The sequence below is a fragment of the Rosa chinensis genome, chromosome 5, assembly GCF_002994745.2.
Source record: "Rosa chinensis cultivar Old Blush chromosome 5, RchiOBHm-V2, whole genome shotgun sequence".
Classification (NCBI taxonomy): Eukaryota; Viridiplantae; Streptophyta; class Magnoliopsida; order Rosales; family Rosaceae; genus Rosa; species Rosa chinensis.
Window position 1 is genome coordinate 43,453,653 of NC_037092.1, and position 23,048 is coordinate 43,476,700.

The 23,048-nt window shown below is 39.3% G+C and overlaps 2 protein-coding genes and 1 long non-coding RNA gene across 4 annotated transcripts; all 3 read right to left on the minus strand.

The window, feature by feature from the left end:
* Positions 1 to 705: 705 nt before the first annotated feature.
* Positions 706 to 1,451, minus strand: LOC112203889. Its single transcript, XM_024344793.2, has 2 exons — positions 1,346 to 1,451; positions 706 to 1,256 (listed from the first exon to the last, which is right to left on the minus strand). Exons 1-2 carry the CDS (start codon positions 1,430 to 1,432, stop codon positions 741 to 743), a joined length of 603 nt encoding a protein of 200 aa, XP_024200561.2. The 5' UTR covers positions 1,433 to 1,451; the 3' UTR covers positions 706 to 740.
* A 4,470-nt stretch (positions 1,452 to 5,921) lies between these two features.
* On the minus strand, positions 5,922 to 8,734 carry LOC121049532. Its single transcript, XR_005800651.1, has 3 exons — positions 7,569 to 8,734; positions 6,708 to 7,403; positions 5,922 to 6,509 (listed from the first exon to the last, which is right to left on the minus strand). It is a non-coding gene; the product is annotated as an uncharacterized LOC121049532 (long non-coding RNA).
* Positions 8,735 to 12,948: 4,214 nt separating this feature from the next.
* Positions 12,949 to 20,020, minus strand: LOC112168452 (protein fluG-like). Of its 2 annotated transcripts, none has more exons than XM_040507163.1 (5): positions 19,905 to 20,020; positions 19,728 to 19,833; positions 19,183 to 19,339; positions 13,284 to 13,379; positions 12,949 to 13,132 (listed from the first exon to the last, which is right to left on the minus strand). In XM_040507163.1, the coding sequence occupies exons 2-5, from the start codon at positions 19,742 to 19,744 to the stop codon at positions 13,112 to 13,114; spliced, it is 291 nt and encodes a 96-aa protein (XP_040363097.1). In that variant the 5' UTR covers positions 19,745 to 19,833; positions 19,905 to 20,020; the 3' UTR covers positions 12,949 to 13,111. The 2 variants fall into 2 exon arrangements, with proteins under 2 accessions (XP_040363097.1, XP_040363096.1); XM_040507162.1 differs by having other exon boundaries at positions 12,949 to 13,139.
* Positions 20,021 to 23,048: the final 3,028 nt, after the last annotated feature.

A 23,048-nucleotide genomic window follows, 5' to 3' on the forward strand; every position in this document is an offset into this window, starting at 1 on the left:
GAACTTGCCTGTGCCCGGATTCCGTAGTGGGGTGGCCGGAGGAGGAAGAAATCGGTGGAGGAAAAATCGGGCCGAAGAGGAGGAAAGGATCGGGGGAGAGGAGAGAGAAAACTCGGTAAGTTTCCGAAAATGCAAACTTACCACAGTAGTTTCCACCTTTTATAGAAACTTACTATGAACAGTAACTTTACCTTTTTGCTTATAACTTTCGCATACAAACTCCGATTTTTACGTACCACATGTCCACGGACTCGGTTTAACGTCATCTACAAATTTTATGAAGAACATTTTCTCAAATTTTAACCCGAACAAAAAGCCAACTTTTAGGGCCACTAAAAGCACTAAAACGATAGTAAAAGTGAAAGTAAAGATCGTTCACCGTCCAAGTGACTAGTGAACCGGTGAATTCGGGTTCGGGACGTCACATTTTTGGGCAAAGTTCACATACAGCAAAGTGATCATAGATTGAGAAGAGCACTAATAACATCCATAATTTCATAGATTAGTAAGCAACCACAATATGCATACTTCTAGTTAGTTTTTACACATCGACAAGTCCACCGATTAATACAACACAGTGAGAGATACACTGATTTAACATTCCACATGCTAATAAAGATCCATCTAGCAATTACAAAAATGAATGTTAATCTAGCAAATAGTGGCTTGTCCAACATGTGTTAAGGCAGCAACTTGTGGTTTTCCAAAAAAAAAAAAAAGAACATATCTTCAGTCAACAGCTAGGTAGATCCTCTAGCAGTGCCCGCAAGCAAGTTCTTGACATACACTTTTCTCACTTCATCATCTAAGGACATGAACACAAAGATATTCTGGGGCTTATCCAAAATGATTTCTAATGCCTCAATTTGGTCTAGAACAGAAAGTCCCATTTTCTTAAGTTGCTTAGCAATATCAAATTGATCTTCGATACCTTTCACTATGGCATCAGTCACTGCTTGCATTCTTTTTCCAGATTCTTCAAACAATTTATCCAATGCAAGCATAATTTTATCTTCATCATTTCTTTTCCTCTTTTTTTGACTGACCTGAGATTGTCCAGTGCTATCTTTGCTCATTGACATGGGGCTTGTGTTATTCTTAAGGCCTACATTATCTTCATTGTTGCTCTGCTCCTCCATCATATCAGCAGGGACCTCAGCCCCATTTCCAGTAGCATGGTCACTCCCAAAGATGGTAGCTAGTCTATCAAATAATGGATACTTCTTGTTTCTCCATCCCTTTATCTTTTTGTTGTGCTATGACAAAAACAGAAAATGAATGGATCAAACTCTTGCAATGAAATCAGTTAGCTTAAAAATCAAACTCTATGAAACTTCCTCATTACCTGCAAATACGTATCCCATACTTCATTACTATCAATTTCAATGCACATTTTGATATCATTCCATGCAAATCCACTCTTGTTCATCATGTCATATATGATGCTATAATCTTTCTTAAGTTTCTTCAACTTTGACTCAGTATGTGGACTTGCCTTCATATTAGAATTGGGACATAAAAGATTTAAAGCATTCTCTATTTTGATTAAAGTACCAGATTTGAAACTTCCAGTGTCGCAGCGTTGTCCTCCAACAATAATTCCATCAAGAACATTCAACAAAGATTCTTCTTCAAAGCTGGTCTATACAAGCCAATTGACTTCCCTTGCTCTGTATTTTCATCACCACTTTCCATTTTCTAAAAAAAAATCAGCATCTCATGGTTAAAGAAACATAAATATGATCAACAAACCAAAAATCATTGCTGGTTCCAGTTTGGGTTCACCTCATCTTTCCAGCTAGAAAATTGACAAACCAAAAACATAGCAACTTAATGTAAGTTCATATCAACAGAAGGTAGTGGAGGCAACAGAAGCACAATGGCAACTAGTTAAAGTTGTAAGTAAAAAACTATCACCTATTTATAGAAGTTTAGATTCAAATAATGCTTGTACAAATAAACACCAAGAAGGACTGTGCATGTGGGAGACAGCTTCCTTGTTTGGTCTTCCATTAATAAGCAAAGTAATGAATGCACACTTGAATGCAAAACAACAATAATAGTCCTTCCTCACTCCATGAAAACCAGAAACTCTTTCATTTGGTCTTCCATTAAACAACCGCCATCATCTTACCAAGAGTTCAAATATGAAAAGAAGTGCAAAACTAAGTTTAACTTATTCAGTTGTTAACACCAGCAGAAAGACATCAGCATAACCAATCCCTTGCCTTGGTTGACTAGCGACTAAATACTTACTGTACTTTCAAATAGTTCCATCGACAATTTTCCCATTCCATTTAGTGCGAAAATGTAAAGCATTCTGAGTTTGCATGTGATATGCTCGACTCAGAATATATCCTTAGGTTGGAATAGTCCAGACCAGAATGTAATCAATGCGAAAGGAATGATCAAAATTGTAGATTGAAGAATGGCAATCACACTAAATCCAGAACTGAGTGCTTCATTTCAGTGCAAGCAAATAGAGAGGTATTGCCTTTCATGTACATGTTAATCTGCATATCTTCATCACAGTTTTTAAGATGATTGTGTACTAATTTAGTCAAGCATCACGCTGTCCAAAGTGATCAACTGCAAGTATAAAATGGTCCCAACCAAGACATAAATGGGAACAAAAACATGAAATAAGAAACTGCACAGAGTAATACATTGCAGATAGATAGCAAAGAAGAATATGAGAATGTAAGCAAACAAACATAAGAAAATCCTTAAAATTTTCTACACACATATAGTGACCATACTGGTTTTTTTGAGTATTGGGGAGGATGGATTTGAACATAAGACATCTTCCACCAAAGAATGAAATGAAACAGATAATCTAAATGGTTTCTTATTTTTCCCATTGTATGTCTGCAGTGGCAGATATTGCATTCCTAACCAAAAATAATTGGTGATTATCTCCTACACCAAAAGCAGATATTTTTGTTCTTTCTGGGTTGTGTCTCAGAGCAAAGCTAGAAGAGCAGAGGGAAGAGAAAAGCTAGGCTGGTATGTATGTAACTGAGCAATAGCATTAAAATGCATTCTCTAAGATAACTCTACTAAGCAATAGCTCCTAACGTACAATGCAAGTAATTGATGTAGAGAGACAGTTAGCTAGTGTCTCATCTAGTGTTCACAAAAAATGATCCTTAGTACTTAGATATATATAAAGCAGAAACTACATAATTTATTCTCTTGAAGCTCTTGCATCCCTTGCAGCCTAGCAGCAGCACCTGAAACCACTGTATCTCCTGCAACCCTTACAGCCCTTCTTCCCGTCCATTCATTATGCATTTGTAAAGCTAAGTCATTCCTCCAAGTAGTCCATTGATTAGACGCTTCAACCGTGCCAACTACATCAACTTCTTCCCCATTTTGTGCATCTAATTCACATACTGCATACTCCATCGGATCAATGGACATCTCTCTCCTAATAAAATTATGTAAAAGACAACAAACCGTAATTTTGCGGCATTGTGTCTTTATTGGATAAAATGATGGACTCCTTAGTATTCCCCACCTTCCTTTTAGCATTCCAAAACACTGTTCTATGACATTTCTTGCCTTCGAATGCTTCATGTTAAAATATTCCACATGATCCCTAGGCATATTTTTTTCATCCCATTCCAACAAATGATACCTTGTTCCTCTATATGGTGAAAGAAATCCCTCACCATTTGTGTAACCACCATCTACAAAGTAATAATAACCTAATAGCCAAAATAAAAATTCCTATTAGTGTGTCAAAGGCACATAAACTGCATTAATTTAATCTACACATTGTTGGCCAATAACCTTACCAGTGGGAACTCTTAATCCATTCGGCCTAGTGACTGCATCGTGAAGAACTCTAGAGTCTAATGTCGATCCCTCCTAACCCGGTAAGACAAATATGAACTGCATATCACGAGAACAAGCAGCTAACACATTTGTAGCAACTTCACCTTTTTTGTGCGGTATCTTGGCTTGTCAATTGCAGGTACACGCACTCTAATGTAAGTTCCATCTAGTGCCCCCAAGCAATTCTATTAAAAAAATATATATATATATTCATGAAGTTTATAAACTGTACATATAGAGATGAACCTTTAACGATCAGAAAAGGTATAATTGTAGTCCCTACAATAAACTAACCTTAAAACACTTCCATCTACGATCTGTGCAGTCAGCAAGTACAGGATCAGGTACCCTCAACAAACTACCTTGCAATCGTAAAATACCTTGTACTATAGAATGGAAATACCTACTAATTGTCTATCGAAAAAATCTACCTCTAATAGTATGATATTCTTCACATGATGTGAAAGTATATGTAAAAACATACATACTTGCTCTTCCACATACACCAAACCATCACTCTTTATCTTTCCATCTGTGCGAAGGAGTTCACAAAAAAGGCCAAAAGTCCTTCTATCCATTCTTAATTCGTGTACACATTCGTTGTCACTATTGCCTATAATACTATCTAGATAACTCAAACGAGTCTCACGTCTAATGAATGAACGATTATTTAGAGCATATCTTTCAGCATGTCTTCGTCTCAAATTAAACATCAGTAGCATAGTACAAGCACACATTGTCTCTAGGTGCCACAACTCCACCAATAAGAGCAACATAATTTGCCTTCGATCCATATCCAAGATTCACAGTAACATCCAAAATCAATGAAAATAACCAAAAAAAGAAAAGATAAAAACACAGAAGTTGTTAGAAGAAAAAAAATCCAGTCTTGAAATTGATCAATTCTTAGCAAATCAAGCTACCCAGACACCAATTGTTACAACCCATAAACAATTGTTAATACAAAATCAATCAATAGTCTTTAATTTTACAAATCACAGTAGATACATGACTTGATACACATTTAAGCAAGCGTTCGTATCATTGTCAAGATAGGGAAATATTATGCCCAAAGTTTATCGTACCACATGGATTAGTGGCTAACCCACAATCCTTGGGTAATCGGAAATAAAGACACTTAGCAAACAAAGAAAATAAACAAAAATGTTAATCCAAGGCACCAAGCCTTACCAATGCTCGGCTTTGATTTTTACCAAAGCCTAATCAAAACTAAGAACCTAGTGGTGGATATGCACAAATGAGTGGAAGAGTTTAATATTTGGGAGTTGATTTCAACTTAACAAAAAGATAATGAATGTAAAGCAATAAAAATAAAAATGAAATGTAAACAATAAAAATGAGAATGTTAGGTGCTAGGGAGGTTCCTTCACCCAAATTCTATGTGGCGGAAGCTAATATAATGTAGATGCAAATCTCCTATTTTGGCGGTAGTTGTATCCAAGGCGGTTCAAGGCTCAAGGACCGAAATTCCCTTTCATGATATTCCTACTCCGGTTCAAGGGTCGTAGGAACTCACTTGACATGAATTAGAGCTGGTTCAAGGGTCACTAATTCACATCAAGAGGCGTAAAGATTAAAGAATTAGACTACTAAGCGACCCGCCCGTGCAATCACGCAACGGGTGTAAATCACCATGCTTATAACCCCTTGAATACGAAATTGAAGGTTTCTAGCTTAGGAATTAGAGGGAGTCAAGCCTCTAACTCCGTCCTAGACATGCTCAAAATATACACCCTAGAGTTGATTAGGCTCCTAGACATGTATTTTAACCCAACAAAAATAGATATAAGCATCCATCATATGAAAATTGTATTATTACATTAAATTAAACATCTTTTACACAAAATTTGGGCTAGGGCACACAACCCTAACCCCCAACAAGGAAATTACTCACAACCCATAATTATGAACATCAAAGATACAAAATTCAAAGGGAAAAGAGTAGAGAAGTGTAGGAGAAAACAAGGATAGTCACAAATAGCTATGAAGCTAGCATGACTAGTCTTGAATTACAACCCCACAAAATACATAAATCTTGAATCTTGTAGAGATTGAGCCCCCTTGATAGATCCTTGAAGCTTTGTATGAGTAGGTCCTTCAAATCTCAAAATAAAATAGAAAGAAAAGAGGAAAAATGGAGGAGAAGTAGGAGAGAGAGCAGCCCAAAGGGGCTGCCTCTGTTTTGGTGGTTTCAGCTACTGTTGCTTCTCGAGTTCTCCCCCTGTTGGTGTTGTGAAAAGAGAATATATATATATATATCGGTACTCTGTGAGAGAAAGAGATAAATGGGTGGCTATTTCGTGTGGATGAGGAAAAGGTGAATGGGATAATGGGACACGTGGTTGGATTGGAGGGTATGATTGATAGCTTTGGTTAATTGAAAGGAGAGCACGTGATAGATTGTTCTGATGGTAAGTGAATAGAATGAAAAATTGCCACATGCCAAGCTTATATTTGGTCAGAGCAATTAATGGTTATAAACGTGCATGCATGTTTAAGTAAGTGGCTAATTAACCAAATGCTCAACTGATTAATCAATCCATGCTAATTGGTTAATTAAGTCATTCTAATTTCGTCATTTTGTCGAGAATCACAAATTGCTCTCATTTCGCCCATTTTCTTTCGAAATCGACAACTCCGCATATTTCCTACAAAATAAATAAAAGTGGATTAGTTATATAATAATTGACATGAGGATTAGCTTGATTCTAGTGTTTTAGATATAATTACACGTATATAAATGCGTGTAATCAATACACGAGAAGAAGAAGGTAGAGGGGGTCGAAGGGAAGAGTGAATAATGATCAAAGCAAAAGTAGGAGCATGAGAGAGGAAAGAAATTGAACCTGGACAAGAGTAGTTCAAGGAGGCTGAAGCGGGAAAGAGAGTGGAGAGACGATTGAGCGTTGTTTAAGCCCTTGCTTCCACAGTCCGGTGAGTTTTGGGGGGTCTATGTAAGAAGGTTGGGAGCTGATGCAGGGACTCTCTTATCTCATTTAAATGAGTCCTTATGTGTGCCAAACGTGGGATAAGTCTAATTTTATTACATAAACTAGTCCAATCCCGTCCAGTCACACGAAACAAACACAACCTTAAAGACTAAGCAGACTCCCTTATTCTGATCGAGCAGAAACAATCTAAAATTAACATATACTTCCCAACCACTATGTAATGAATCTGCTTCAGCCATTACTAAGTAGAGTGAGATGTGGTTTTGTACTTTCTTCTTCTTGTTTCCATTAGGGTAGAACACAAGTTTCCTGTGACCAAAAATGGATATAAGGGAAAAGTTAAAGCCTGTAGATATAAAAATATGAAGTTACAAACTTACAATGATTCACTATTACTTGGTGTCTGAAAAGCAATGAAGATGGAGAAAGAACACGTGTGTGTGTGTGTGGGAGTTGGCATATGAGAATATTACCATCAGCTTCAAATTCTTATCCATCCTCTAAACCTTTCACTCACCAATGAAGACAACTTTATTTGTACGGTGTACTGAGTTGGCGGTGAATCTGAAATTGATTTCGGTACCCCTGAAACTAACTAAATGCAAGAAAAGAAGACAATCAAGCAGTAGGCATCTATATATGACAAACAGTTTACTGAGGGCATCCTTTATCTTAACTATGAAATTTGCTTATGATTGATACTGTACTATAAATACATGCTTAGAGACAGAAAGAAAGGATATCCTAGTATCTTACCATCTTTCTCAAAGTTAAGGCTCGCCATGGCAATAAACTTCAGCTCGATACAAACTAATTACGGATTGCATCAAGAGGATTGCCGGTAACGACATTAGAGAACTTGGAAGAGAATTGAAAGCCAAAAAAGAGTGGAGTAGTACTACGATCAAGATTCAAGCAGAAATGTACAATTGATACATATAATGCGATTTGAAATTGAGTAAGAGAGAGATCGGTATCTATTCACACAGAGACATATATACTTGCAAAAACTTTAACCTTCACTCAGTTATAGTGTAATTTGAAAATGAGTAACTGTATATCTATATAGTCTACATCCCAGTTCACAAATTTTCACAAGAACTCGATGGAAAATCAATCAAATATGATAAACAGGTTACAGAAGCTAAGCCATTTCATAGATTACAATTTCTGGAGACCCAAGTCGTAAATCTGTAATTTAGCCAAAAAAAATCTCACCGCAGTAAACCAAACAAACCAAAATTCACCTCACTTATGGACCAATACCAATCAAACAAGCTAAAGGAAACGACGATCAAGCACTAGATTAGGGTTAGTGTTAGGGAATATGAGTGTAAATTAGAGAATTTTACCTTACAGTCCCAGAGATGGTTAGACAGGAGACCAGACTCAAGTCGTAAATCAGTAATTTAGCCAAAAAAATATCACCGCAGTAAACCAAACAAACCAAAATTCACCTCACTTATGGACCAATACCAATCAAACAAGCTAAAGGAAAGGATGATCAAGCATTAGATTAGCGTTAGGGTTAGGGATTATGAGTGCAAATCAGAGAATTGTAGTAATCATACCCAGAAGTACTGCATCAACCGTTCTACATTAATGAAAGATACAGACTACTCAAGGATTAGGAGTGCCATCTTGATAAAGTCTCAAGCATTAACAATTTTGACAACCAGAAGCTCTCCTAGAGACTAGAAACCTAGCTTAGCTTGTCAAAAAGAAACGACAAATAAGATATAGACCAGACTTAGAGCAAGTTGGAGGTGGGTGTGGCTGAATTGAATGAGAACTAAATCAGAAATAAAAGGAACCTGGAGGTGGGTGTGAATGAACTGAATGAGATTGATGAAAGGCGGTTGGGTAGGTTGTTAAATGCAAGAGACCGAGGCAAAAGCTCATAGCACTTTTCTCTCTCAAGGAAATGTAGAGAAGTGCTCTAAGCTTTTGTCTCGATCTCTTCTTGCATATAACAACCTACCCAACCGCCTTTCATCAATCTCATTCAGTTCATTCACACCCACCCCCAGGTTCCTTTTATTTCTGATCTAGTTCTCGTTCAATTCATCCACACCCACCTCCAAGTTCCTCTATGTCTGGTCTATATCTTATTTGTCATTTCTTTTGACAAGCTAAGGTTTTTAGTCTCTAGGAGAGCTTCTGGTAGTCATAATTCTTAATGCCTCAGATTTTGTTATGATGCCACTCCTAATCCTAGAGTAGTCTGTATCTTTCATTAATGGAGAACTACCTAACACCGTTAATCAATCTCAATCAGTTCATTCACACCTAACTCCAAGTTCATTTTATTATGAAGTAGTTCTCATTTAATTCATCCACACCCATCTCCATCTTCCTTTAAGTCTAGTCTATATCTTATTTGTCCTTTCTTTTTGACAGTCTAAGGTTTCTAGTCTCTAGGAGAGCTTCTGGTAGTCATAAACTCATAATTGTTAATGCCTCAGACTTTGTCATGATGCCACTCCTAATCCTAGAGTAGTCTGTATCTTTCATTAATGGAGAACTACCCAACACCTTTAATCAATCTCAATCAGTTCATTCACACCTAACTCCAGGTTCATTTTATTTCTTAAGTAGTTCTCATTTAATTCATCCACACCGACCTCCATGTTCCTTTAAGTCTAGTCTATATCTTATTTGTCCTTTCTTTTTGACAGTCTAAGGTTTCTAGTCTCTAGGAGAGCTTCTGGTTATCATAATTGTTAATGCCGGAGACTTTGTCACGATGGCACTCCTAATCCTTGAGTAGTCTATATCTTTCATTAATGGAGAACTTGTGCGCCAAAAACAAGTGCGGCAATTTAACCCTGCAACAATGTCATATTGTAGTATAGAATAATTATGGATCGTTCAAGCTAGGGATTGAGGGTACACAATTAATCACGCAAATAAAATAACTAAAATACAAAACAAAAAGAAAAGAAAATACCGTTTGGGGGTTTTTTAAATTAACAAAAATAAAAAGAAAATAAGAAAACAAATTTGATTTTTAGGTTTGAAAAGATATGATGAAGATTTCAGGGATTCGGTAATCCACCAACAAACATGCTCAAGATAAGTACCAAGTCATGAAAAAGGTTTCAATCAAGAACAAACCATGAACGCATGCAAAAGTTCTTATTACTTTTTTAAATCACTTAATTAAGCAAGATGAACGCACCATTACTAAGCCTTAATTTAGAACAAACAATCAAGGTATAGAATGCTATCCTATCAACAATTTATTCTAAGCATTAATCACATGTGGAAATTTGATCAAAACAAGAATCCAATACTAGTGTGGAACGCCAACCTAGCATGCAACTCTCATTATTTGATTTGGTCTATTGTCCTATAGACTTTGCTACCTATGAAACAAGCATTATTAACAGTTTAGGAGATTAAAAAACATATTTCTTACCCCACTTACATGCTCATAATATTCTATGTGTACATCATAAAACATAAACATGCAAGAGTTATCCATCAAGCGAAATCAAATAATCAATCCTAACAACAAAGTAATTTCTAAACTAAGAATCAAAACAATGTCAAAAACATGTCTAGGGGCTTCAAACCTCCCCCCTAACTAAGAAATTTAGTTATACAGTATAGCAAAATCACAAGCATAAAACATAGTATACAAATAAAGAAAAAGAAAAAGATGGTAGCGGATGAACAAGAAAGAGGGATACAAGAGAAGGTGAGGGGTATATGGTTCTCTTCAACGTGTTACAAAGCTTCTTTGTATAGGGGATGCACAGCCCTAGTTTCCTTTTCCAATTCTGCTCTGCAAACCTTCCCTAGTTGCTTAAGGTTTCCTTTGATTGGTGCACAAATTAATTACTCTCAAGCCTTTGTAATCTTGCCATAATCTCATAGGATTATTCTAGGACTCTCCTTGATAATTGCATCATCATAAACCGTCCAAAAACGCACAGCAAAGCCGCCCAAAAAGGATTCTCGGCCAAACTCCCCGTATTTGACTAGGATTTGATTTTTGTCTCTGAAGCTTCCTTCTTGGACTAGTTTTGACTTGCTATTGCCATGTTTCTAGATGGTTCTCGATTAACATAAGAACAAGGCACCAAAACAATAATTTATACTAACTTGGACTTTTATTAATTTCACAAAAAATACAAGAAATTAATACGAAAATCCATTTCATTACAAATCTAGACAAAGTTGTCCATATTACATTAATGCTTTGACAAATATGTATATGTACACTTCCCAATTGTAATATTGGTAGGATAGTTATGGTACGTAGCAGCTCTATAAGAGCATAATTGTAAATCATAAGTGTGTGCTTGAATATATAGAAATACATTACTAGATTTGACATGGTATCAGAGCAGTTTTGCTCTTGAGATTGATATCCATACCCATACCCATATTCCGCTGCCAGAAATACCAAGAGAAAAACTTTGTTTCTTCACCTTACCCAGTACCCAGAAACTCATAAAGTATATCCATATCAGTACCCAGACAATACCATATGCAATGGGACGCAATGGGTTAGCAACATGACTATTGTACAAGCATTGATGCAGTATATAGAAAAATGAAAGGAAAAAAAAAAAAATCTTGACAAAGTGCAGGCTGTGCAGCCCTATAGTACCTCTATATCCACTTATCTTGAAAAAGTTGTCCATATTACATTAATGCTTTGACAAAGATGTATATGTATACTCAACTGTAATTTATGGTAGCAGCTTTACAAGTGCAGAATTGTAAATCATTAAGAGTGTGCTTGAATATACAGAAATACATTACTAGATTTGACAACCTAGCAGATGGCATGTCCCCCGTATCCTTAATTTGAAACAATTGTTATATGAATCAGTGAGGGTCATGTGTATGGTAGCAGCTCTGCAAGAGCATAATTGTAAATTATTAAGAGTGTGCTTGAATATACAGAAATACATTACTAGATTTGACAACCTAGCAGATAGCATGTCCCCCATATCCTTAATTTGAAACAATTGTTATATAAATCAATGAGGGTCGTGTACACTCAATCGAATTGTTATAGTACAGAGAGCTTTGAAAACATTGTGTACTAAACCATGGCGAGTTTCTCGTTACTCTCGGCTATTGCAAGAAGGTATTCACTATCCATATATACTTCTAGAATCTAGCTAGTACAAACTATAATGGTGCGATTCAGATTAAATTTAGAGGTTTTTAGATGTATATCGAATTTTATTACCTCATATTGGATTCAGTCCATAGGTAATTTCATTATCAATCTAAGTCCATTGACTTTTTCATTATATCACTATACCACAAAGTTAATCAGACAACTGTCGAACGACTGTTGTCTGAATGAAAAACCTGCTGTTGTCTAGTAGCCTGATGTCTGATTGACTTCATTCAGACAACTGTCGATAACAGTTGTCTGTTTCTCAGTCACACAACACATATAAGTAAATATTTGTTGTCTGAATTTATCCAAAATCTAATGTGTGTTGACTTAGACAACAGCTTGTTATTTTGGTGTTGAGTGAAATTACTTTAGGACAACTATTTCCTGAATGTTGTGTTGTGTTTGATGAATCTCCAACAACAACAATATGTGAATGTTGTTGTCTGAAATGAACCTCAGACTACACATACTTTTTTTCTGTTGTCTGAAATGTATTTAAGATAACAGGTTGCTAGATGTAAATGTTGTCTGACAGCATTTAAGATAACAATGTGCTGGATGCATCTGTTGTCTTGAATGAACCTCAGACAACACGTAATTTTTGTTTCTGTTGTCTGAAGTTCATTTAAGATAACATGTTGTTGGATGATAATGTTGTTTGAAATTCCATTAAGATAACAATGTGTTGGATGCATGTGTTGTCTTGAATAAAACTCAGACATCAGTGATAGTTTGGTTATGTCGTTGCAAGGAATTGCACACAATGTCTCCTTTATTAAAACTGTTGTCTGAATGTTCCTCAGACAATAGATATTATGTGTTCGTAAATTTATGTGTTGTCTGATGATATTGCACTACCACAGTTAATAGCCTTATATATGTTGTTTGAATTGAATAAGCACAACTGATTTCTGGAAATAGGCAAATATGAAATACAAATTAGTTCAAATGTCATTTACTAGCACATCATTGTCATACATCGCCAAAACACACCGAAACTACAAATAGGGTACCCAATTGTATGAAGTATTTCTTACATATCAATTCAAAGTACTAGCTATTTCTTACATATCAATTCAAAGTACTAGCTATTCATGTCCAACCAAAACGTAACCACAAACTTTGAAGAAGCTGAAATCCCCAAACTGAACTAATTCTCTAACTCTCTGTATTGTTTCCTTGAAATAAGAGAGAGCAAATTTCAGTCTTGAGAAACCAAGTATAGTAAGGTATAATAAATTTTCATTCAGATATGCATTGAAGAACCAGATACATTCTTGAAAGAAAAGTAACTAACAACTGAAAACCAGATATACTGTTACCTTCTTAATTGGAGCAAGCTCCAAAAGTTCTTTTAGTGAAGATACCATCCCTTGGACACTGAGCTTGGGTATAGCCAAGCCAAAGTCGAGGTAGACCTGTATGTGAAAACGCTTATCATCCTCAATGACCTACCAGTTTACATTCTGTTAATGCTTGGATCCGTGGGGATCTAATTAACGATAAGTAAAGAGAGTGAGAGAGAGTGACACGAGATGTATAGTGGTTCGTCTCCCGCCTTAGCGGAAAACTACGTCCACTTGAATGTGTACTAGTGTGTCGAGCCTTGCGGCCTAACAAGATTACAAGAGATGTAATGGTTCCTTGAGTAAGTGAGAAGGAGTCTCCTTTTATAGGGGAAGGAGGCTCCCTCATTTACATTTTCTTAGATGTGGGACTCAAAGTTACTATTCTAGTCTAGAGAAGCATATTGTGGAGGCAACTTGGCAAGGCCGGGAAAGTGGCTTCCCGGCGACGGATTTGAGACTTCCGGATACCGTAGCGTAGCTTGAACATAGGGCTACAAGATGCATGTCTCGGTTGGGCTTCACCATGGCTTGTGGGTGTCCCAAAGAGGGTGTTACTTATGCTTGGTGAGATAGCAAACTAGTGTCACTAGTAGAGGTATCTACAAGTCCCCGAAGTCCCCAAGTCAGAGGAGCTCTTGGTTGGGGAGTTATAATCATGAAGTCATCAAGCATAAGTAATAGGGCGGCATGGAGCCCCTACAAGTCCCCGAACTCCGTAAGCAAGAAGGGACTCGTTTCACCTGCAAAACAAAGACAAAAAACCAGCATATGTAGAATGCTCGTTGCATTGGGCAACAAATGTGAGTTGCATTGATATGCGTTGGCATATATGAACGTAATAGTGCGCATATAGTCGTGTGAGCAAACGAATTGCATATGATAAATGCGTGATGCGCGCAAGGAGACGAACGAGGTCGAGTTTGACGGGGTTATGCTCGCGAGATGCAAGTTGCATGAGCGCCGCGAAGGTATCCATTTGTAACTCATGAACGATGACCGCGCGTACGGTTGTGTTTGTTTGGTTGTCGCTCGTATTAATGGAACGAGAAAAGAATTCAATTTGTCGCAAGCGACAAATGGTAGAAGAATTCAATGTTCCATTAACGTGTTGTGTGTCGAGTAGACATGAGTGTAAAGCTCGAGGATTGCCGGGCAGGCAGGAGCGGAAAACTCAGGGTTGCCGGGAAGGCATGAGCGGGAAGCTCGTGGGTTGCCGGGAAGGCATGAGCGGGAAGCTGGTGAGTTGCCGGGAAGGCATGAGCGGGAAGCTCGGGGGTGCCGGGAAGGCATGAGCGGGAAGCTCGGGGGGTGCCGGGAAGGCATGAGCGAGAAGCTCGTGGGTTGCCGGGAAGGCATGAGCGGGAAGCTCGGGGGTGCCGGGAAGGCATGAGCGGGAAGCTCGTGGGTTGCCTAGAAGGCATGAGCGGGAAGCTCGTGGGTTGCCGGGAAGGCATGAGCGGGAAGCTCGGGGGTGCCGGGAAGGCATAAGCGGGAAGCTCGGGGGTGCCGGGAAGGCATGAGCGGGAAGCTCGTGGGTGCCGCGAAGGCGTGAGCGGTAAGCTTGTGAGCGGAAGCTCGGGGGTGCCGCGAAGGCGTGAGCGGTAAGCTCGTGGGTGCCGCAAAGGCGTGAGCGGTAAGCTCATGAGCGGAAAGCTCGTGAGCGGTAAGCTCATGAGCGGAAAGCTCGTGAGCGGAAGCTCGTGGGTGCCGCAAAGGCGTGAGCGGTAAGCTCGTGAGCAGAAAGCTCGTGAGCGGAAGCTCGTGGGTGCCGCAAAGGCATGAGCGGTAAGCTCGTGAGCGGAAAACTCGTGAGCAGAAAGCTCGTGAGCGGAAGCTCGTGGGTGCCGCGAAGGCGTGAGCGGTAAGCTCGTGAGCGGAAGCTCGTGGGTGCCGCAAAGGCTTGAGCGGTAAGCTCGTGAGCGGAAGCTCGTGGGTGCCGCAAAGGCTTGAGCGGTAAGCTCGTGAGCGGAAGCTCGTGGGTGCCGTGAAGGCCTGAACGGTAAGCTCGTGAGCGGAAGCTCGTGAGTGCCGTGAAGGCTTTAACGGGTAGCTCGAAGCTGATGCCCTGAGGCTTGAGCGTGACCGTTGCTAATTATGCTGGGCTGTATGTACAAGTCCCCGAAGTCCCCAGTCAAGGAGGGTATTCTTGCGGGTTGATACCAAAGCATAGCTTTGTGCCGTATATCAAGCATAATTAGTGCGAGTGCGTCGTCCATCTAGAATTGGTTGGAGCGAATGCTTTTGCCCTTTCGGGTGGGCCCCTGCTAGGCCCGCCAGGTAGTCCCCCACTCCCCAGCCACGACGGACCTCCGGATGGTCGGTAAATTGTTTGTTGAGGGGGAGCTGCACGGAGCAGAGGGTGTTGGGTAGTGAGCCCAATCTTTGGTACCCAAGCGTCAGGGTTAACTGCCGGATCAATGGCTGCCGTGGGCTGTGTTAACTAGTTCCTTTACTATTTCTCGGAGGAGAAACTTGACTGCAATGCCGCGTAGCGGTCATTGTCATTATGAGTCGCTGCCCTACTGCTTGGCGGTGACCATAGACTCGTAAAGTTTGTACTTGTATGAAACATGACAAACAAATAGAGCAAGTAACAAAATTTTGTTTGAGTGACCCATATTTATTTAATTTTGCAATTAAATAGAAGCATGGCATGTGCAACATGTACTTGTAGTAAAGTTGCTAATAACATTTTGTAGGCATGCTTAAGGGTCATAGAGACATGTATAGTCATGGCAAGGGCTCTATTTGCAAGAGTGTAAGAGATAAGATATAGTGACTTATCTTGTGTCGATTTAGAGCGAGTTGGAGTTGGAAATGATCTAAGTACCCAAATCATGTTGGAGTTGTCCAAGCATGACGCTCCATTGCTCCGGCGAAGTTCCTTAGTAGAAGGCTAATGATCTCGTTGATTGAAACGGTGCTTGTGCCTCATTGACATAAGATAAATGATTAGCATATAAATTTGTAACATTTATTAAATGTTTGGAAAATGCATTGGTCGGAGAACAATGGTAGTGCATTCAATGGGTGCAATGCAATTTATGCAAATGGTAAAGTAATATACTTTTTGTACGAGTCATGTGCACAATGGCTGACTATATTGAACATGCCTATGACCACAATATGAATAGGGAGTCATGTTGCTTGTGCATCAGACTAATTGAGGCATGCTAGTGAATGGCAACTTTGATAATGATGGAGGGAAATGAGCTAAGCATCGATTTAATGTGTACATGAAGTTTTAGATTGTCGGTGCCCATGGTATGGCCCAGATTGTTTTGGCAAATGCAAATGTATATTGCTAACACTAGTGCTTAGTCAAATATAAACCAAGGCCCAGTGCCGCTGCACATACAATTATATATGACCAAGTTTGTGCATGCTTTTGACAAAACAATCAATATAGGCAGTATAGGCATTTATCATTTTTAGAACAAAGATGCCAGGCATATATAATTATATATGTCATATGGACAGGTGTAGGGATTGAATGACAATTATGCTTTTCATTATATCAGATCATCATGTGCAGCACATAAGTATTGTAGTGTATACGTGCAGTATGGATAGGAGCACGAACGTGTGCATAGCTATAATGGTGGGTCATGTTATTTGATAACAAGTGTATAAAATCATGGTGTAATTGCAGCACCGCCAGCACGTGAATAACCAAACATAAAGTATATGCATATCAATACATAAAAAATGTGCACAGGAGATGCAAACATAATTTATACATGGCATGATGGCAACTTTGTGCGTATAGCCTAGGTAAACCACATGAGGCTACAGCAATTGACGGTGGATCTCGATAATAGTAAAAGAAAATATGTGTTGTGCCTGATGACTGACGACATGCACTGAGTAGGCACGTGGTGTCCATATAACATTGTATATTAATAAGAAGATGAGGGATAAGAAGCAAGAGCTTATCTTATTTCGTTGGCTTATCGACGAAGAACCCAGCGCTCGGAGCGAGAGCTGCAGTTGCTGCGTTCTCGAGCCCGTGCAGTTGTAAGCAAAGTGGGTGCAAGAGTGGAGTTGCATGGAAGAGCTTGAGGCTGTGGTCGAGGCTGTGGTCAGCAGATAAGCGCGGCTACAAAGCTCTACATAGATGCCGGCAGTGTTTCCGAGCTCAGAGGAGTGGCGGTTGGCGGTGCTGAGGTGATGGCCTCGTTGAACTGTAGCTGAGCGGATGTGGGTTTCCGCTGATGGAGATCAGCGGAGGAAGTACCGCTGACGGAGAGTTGAGCTGGCAGCAGTGCCTAGCTGCTGTGGAGCTTTGCTGGCGGAGGTGATGACTAGCGGAAGTCGACTTGCGAGTGTAGTCCAGCTAGCGGAGGTCATGAGGTCAGCGGAATCCTTCTTGGGCGGATGGTGCCTGGCGCTTAGTATTGACGGAGGAATTTACCGCGCTGCCGCCGACATAGCTCGGCGGATGAGTTGTTCAGCGGAACTTGCTGGCGGAGGCCTGGGACACCAGCGGAGTTTACTGATGCTCCGCCAAGGTTGTGAGCATCTGGAGCTAGCGGTGCTATTTTGCCGCTGATAGTGTTGGGCGGAAGATGTCGATGCTGCCGCTGGCGGAGGTACTCCCAAGCTTCAAAAGATAGCCGGCGGTGATGATGGGCAGCGGAAGTGTTGGGTTACCGCTGGGGATGGCAGGCGGAGCGGGTCAGCGGAGTAATCGACAGAGCTGGGTGGAGCGGAGTCGCTGGCTGGTGGTGGCAATGAAGCCTGCTGCTCACTTGGAGCTTGGACTGAGCTAAGCGGAGGCTCGGTGCCGGCGGAGTGTCGTGAAGGTGGCAGCGAGCTGTGATCGCCGCAGGAGGTAGCGGTATACAGTTCAGCAGGGCGCTGATGACTGAAGAATGCCAAAGGGTGTCCAGAGCAATATGACACCTGAAATTTTTTTTTTTTTTTTTTTAAGTTCAGCGTTGACCTTTTTTGAGATGGTCGTTGATCATTGCTTGACCGCTGTTGACCAACCTTGTCAACGTTGGCCGGAGTTAGTTGGCGTTGATGGAAGTTGGGCGTTGACCAGAGTTGACCAAGCCTCTAAGATGCAAATTTCTGCACATTTTTGTTCTAATTGTACCGCTGGAGTAGTGTTTGATTATGCCTTGGCAAAAGTTGCCGCCAAGAAACACAATTTCAAACATGAACTCACTGGGAACCAATGAAGACTCAAGAATGACCAAAGAGAACCGGGTGACCAATGAATTTGAAATGGCTCAAAGAAGGAGGGAAGAATTTCTTTGAGTTTCGCTAAGCAGATTTAGCTCATGGTAGGTGACGAAGCCAATGTGTTGGCTTCCCACAGACGGCGCCAATGTTAATGCTTGGATCCGTGGGGATCTAATTAACGATAAGTAAAGAGGGTGAGAGAGAGTGACACGAGATGTATAGTGGTTCGTCTCCCGCCTTAGCGGGAAACTACGTCCACTTGAATGTGTACTAGTGTGTCAAGCCTTGTGGCCTAACAAGATTACAAGAGATGTAATGGTTCCTTGAGTAAGTGAGAAGGAATCTCCTTTTATAGGGGAAGGAGGCTCCCTCATTTACATTTTCTTAGACGTGGGACTCAAAGTTACTATTCTAGTCTAGAGAAGCATATTGTGGAGGCAACTTGGCAAGGCTGGGAAGGTGGCTTCCCGGCGACGGATTTGCGACTTCCGGATACTGTAGCGTAGCTTGAACATAGGGCTACAAGATGCATGTCTCGGTTGGGCCTCACCATGGCTTGTGGGTGTCCCAAAGAGGGTGTTACTTATGCTTGGTGAGATAGCAAACTAGTGTCACTAGTAGAGGTATCTACACATTCAATGCCCAAAAGACTATTTTAATTCAACGAAACTGCAAATATCACCTGGGGATAACCAGAGGCTAGATATGATGCTTCCTTTGAAAACGGGTAGGATGCATGTAAAAGAACAATGCGGCTTTTAGAAAATCTCTTGGCCTCAAGCACAGCCCGGAGATGAAGGGGATTGGATAGCCTCAAGTCCAAATCTTTGTCGCCAAAACTAGTTACAGGTCAAAAGTGTCAATCAATTATATCCAAAGAACATACAACTTTGAATAATCACAGAAGCATACAGCTCACCTATAAACTTTTGCATCCTAGTTGAAAATAGGTTGTTGAATTAGTACTAGTACTTAGAATCATAAAATTTGGTTCGCAACTCCTAAAAATGGATAAGCCTGTGAATCTATTTCCTTCACATTTCATTTCAGCATTAATGTTTTTCTAAAATTGACCCAAGTTTCTTACATGAAAGAAGTAATCAGCTAACAAGAGAAGTATTCCTTCAAATAAACAAAAAAAAAAAAAATCCATATTTTTCTATTATATTAACAGTAATCATTCCAACAATGCAAAACCAATTTGATAATTGCAATACTCTCCATTACCCTGTATGTATCTGCATTGGCAAGTCAAAAAGTAGAGCAACCTCCAAACTACGAGTGAAAATATAGTCGATAAAACTTTTATTTGATATGTGAACAGGCTTTCCAGCTGCAGAGACAAAATAATTAGCATACATTCCAGTTAACAAAGATAAAACATCATCTAAATGCAGTACTCACCCTGTATGACCTCAGAAAGACCTTCCTAAACATCTTTCCTAGTGACATGTGTACTAATTTCCAGACCGCTGCGATATGCAGCTATACTTTTCAAGCCAAAAATCTTATCAGCAAATGTAGCATAGGTGTTAAGAAAATCAACTCAACCAGGGAGTTTATTTTTATATCATTCTAGGAAAAAGTTACAGAAAAAAATATACCATAAGCTAAATGAAAGGATATGACTTCAACTTTCCAACAAATGCTTCAGTGAACACATCCAATGTCCAAGAAGATCCACTCGGCAACTTCTAAAAGAAACACAAAACAACAAAAACTCAAAAATGAGTATCACTTGTAGTCCAGACTCCACAGAATAAACACCTCATAAACACAAACCATACAATCCTCGGCACAAATGACGCCTCATTCGCAACTAGATTTCCGAAAGAACTACTAGGACTGAAAAGAGTTAATATTTTACAGAAATCATATTTAATTAACAAAACAGAAGTATAATACGAGATTTCAGGGTCTTCAAACCAGATGCTTCTGGGACTTCTTTCTCCTCCTTGCTAAATTTATCCTTCAACGATTTCAGGGTTCCACCAGATTGCTGACCGCCTGTTTGAGGACTACTTGCCTAAAACAAGACAACTATAAGCACAGGAAAGCAGGGTAGATAATTAATGTCTGTGACGGTCAAATTCACATACCCTGTTCATTATTGATTGCTCTGCCTCTTGTCCTTTTCTCTAGGATTGAGTTTTGACTTCTTCCTCTTTACGCTGTCTCTCCATCCTACCACAAACCAGTAATTGATAGCTCATGTATTAAGCTCATATACATACATATAATATATATATATATATATATATCCTATTAACACAAGAGAAACCATTTAATACAAAAGATTACACAGGGACAAAATCCTCCAAAGCTCGTGCAAAAGTGCACACACATATCACCTACACTCTCAATCGCATGGGGAATTGGTGCTCATTTGAAAATGCAACAAACTACTAAATGTGTCATATTGGCACTATGTTTTACGAAGTTGAACAAAGAATAGAGACTACCTCCTCTGTCGAAAAAAAGTGAATTTCTACTTACAAGGTTCTTTTGTCAAGCTTGCAAAGTCTTGGCCACTAGTACTTTTGTATGGATTCCAGCACTGGGTACGTACCTATGAAAACCCAATCAATACACCCAATTATATCAATAAACCCAATTGAAACCCAATGAAAAAATGGAGAACTGAACTAAATATTTTGAAATTCAAAGTATCAATCGATCTCAGAAACCCAATAAATAAGAAACAGCAATATCTGAAAATCAATCATATCAGAACTCAGAAACTCAATCAAAACCCAATGAAAAGAAAACGAAAAACTGAATCTGATTGAGAAGTAAGAGATAGAGAAGAAGAACAAGGAGGGAGGGAGGGAGAGAAGAGAGTCGCGACTGAGAGAGACTGAAGGAGAGAGAACCTGCAGTGGAGAGAGAGGCGCAGGCAATAGAATTGAGAATGTCAATTATAGAATTGAAATTACTGCAATAGCTGCACACCAATATCACAAAACCCAATCAAAACCCAATTTTTTTTTTCGATTTGAAAAATTGAAGAACATGAATCTTATATTGAAGTAAGAAAAACCAAGAAGAACTTATGAGAGAGAGAGAGAGAGAGAGAAAGAGAGAGAGAGAGAGATGGAGGTTAAAGACTAAAGTCAGTCTAGATCGACAGAGACAGCCCATTGAGAGTGTATCGACTAAGACTGAGAGCTACAGTGAGTGTGAGAGAGGCTGAGAGCGATTTGGGAGGGAGAGTGACCTAAAATTTTAGCTAAGGGAGGGAACACGGGTTTTTCACAAAGGCTGCTAGGTTTTGAGTGTTTTGAGTTGGAAAAAAATAAATGTAAATTAAATTTTTTTTTTTTTTTTCGTTTTTCAGACAACATATATCCTTGTTAGTGTTGTCTGAAATCTCTCAAATTTACCAAAGGATCATGTGTTGGATGAGTAGAAGTGAGACGACAGGTTTAAAAAATCTGTCGTCTGACTAACTCAGACAACAGGAAAAACTCATGTGTCGTCTGATGGTTGTCGTGTGATTGAGTTATTCTAATAGTGTATGTTCATGCCCAGTTTACCCTTTGAGTTAAATATAGAAACAAATTAATTGCGTTTAAGTATTTATTTTTTCAATTTGAATTTTGAACCAATGATGAACCTACAATAATTTAAAATAAAATTATTATTATTATAAAATTAGCAAATAGAGATGAGAAATAAACCTAACTGGAAGGTGTAAAAAAAAAAAAGTGCATAAAAAAATTCTAGCTAAAAGGTACGTATAACCTAAGTAAGAGATATAAATTAGAGATTAACTTTCTTATATTGTAGGTATACCATAAGTAAGACATACGTACCTAAGTAAGAGATATACATTTACATATTAATGTTCTTCGATTACTATAATCGAGAAATACTTAGATATAAATTTATGGATTAATTTTCTTCTATTGTAGGTACAAATTATAAGTCGAGATATAAAGTAAGAGATATAAATTTACAGATCTGTTAAAGGAAAAGCACATTATGTGTCTTCGTCAAAGAAACAGACGAAGAGGGAATCAAGCAATTACAAATCACAGCTCAATCAGCATTTAGTATCATCAATGTAATTGATATTTCCGTTGTAATCCTATCCCTATATAAAGGGGTTATGAATGAAATGAGTAGACCAATTCCAATCCATTTTTACTTTTACACGTTATCAGCACGCTCAGAGCAAATAGCCAACAGAAAAAAATCTTAATTTTCTAGTTTTCTTTCTAACGAAAAGAAACAAACCCTAGAAGAAAAAATATTTTCTTTTGTTTCTGCCGCCACCAACAATCAAAAAAAAAAAAAAAAATCTCTTCTTCCCCGGCGGCTCTTCCCACCCGATCCCGCTGTAGATCTCTTCTGATCCTGTTGCAGATCCCACCACCACCAAGCCCAGCGTGGCCCCAGCCCCGCCTACAACAGTGCTGCTCCCTACCGGCATCCAGCACAGATCGCTGAAGAATCCGGCAGCCCATCTGTAGCAGCGCCTCCGCCAGCCCACGTCACCGGCCTCCATCCCGATCCAACGACCTTCCCCCCTCGATCCCAGCCCTC

Bases quoted from the DNA above. Each gene is read 5' to 3' on its own strand.
- LOC112203889 (XM_024344793.2), bottom strand. From the start codon at position 1,432: ATGATGAACAAGAGTGGATTTGCATGGAATGATATCAAAATGTGCATT. The intron at 1,257-1,345 runs GTAATGAGGAAG...TTTTTGTCATAG, and splicing joins TATGGGATACGTATTTGCAG to CACAACAAAAAGATAAAGGG.
- LOC112168452 (XM_040507162.1), bottom strand. The intron at 13,380-19,182 runs GTGATATTTGCA...TTTCACATACAG, and splicing joins TAGCCTCTGGTTATCCCCAG to GTCTACCTCGACTTTGGCTT. The intron at 13,140-13,283 runs GTAACAGTATAT...TCTTATTTCAAG, and splicing joins AGCTTGCTCCAATTAAGAAG to GAAACAATACAGAGAGTTAG.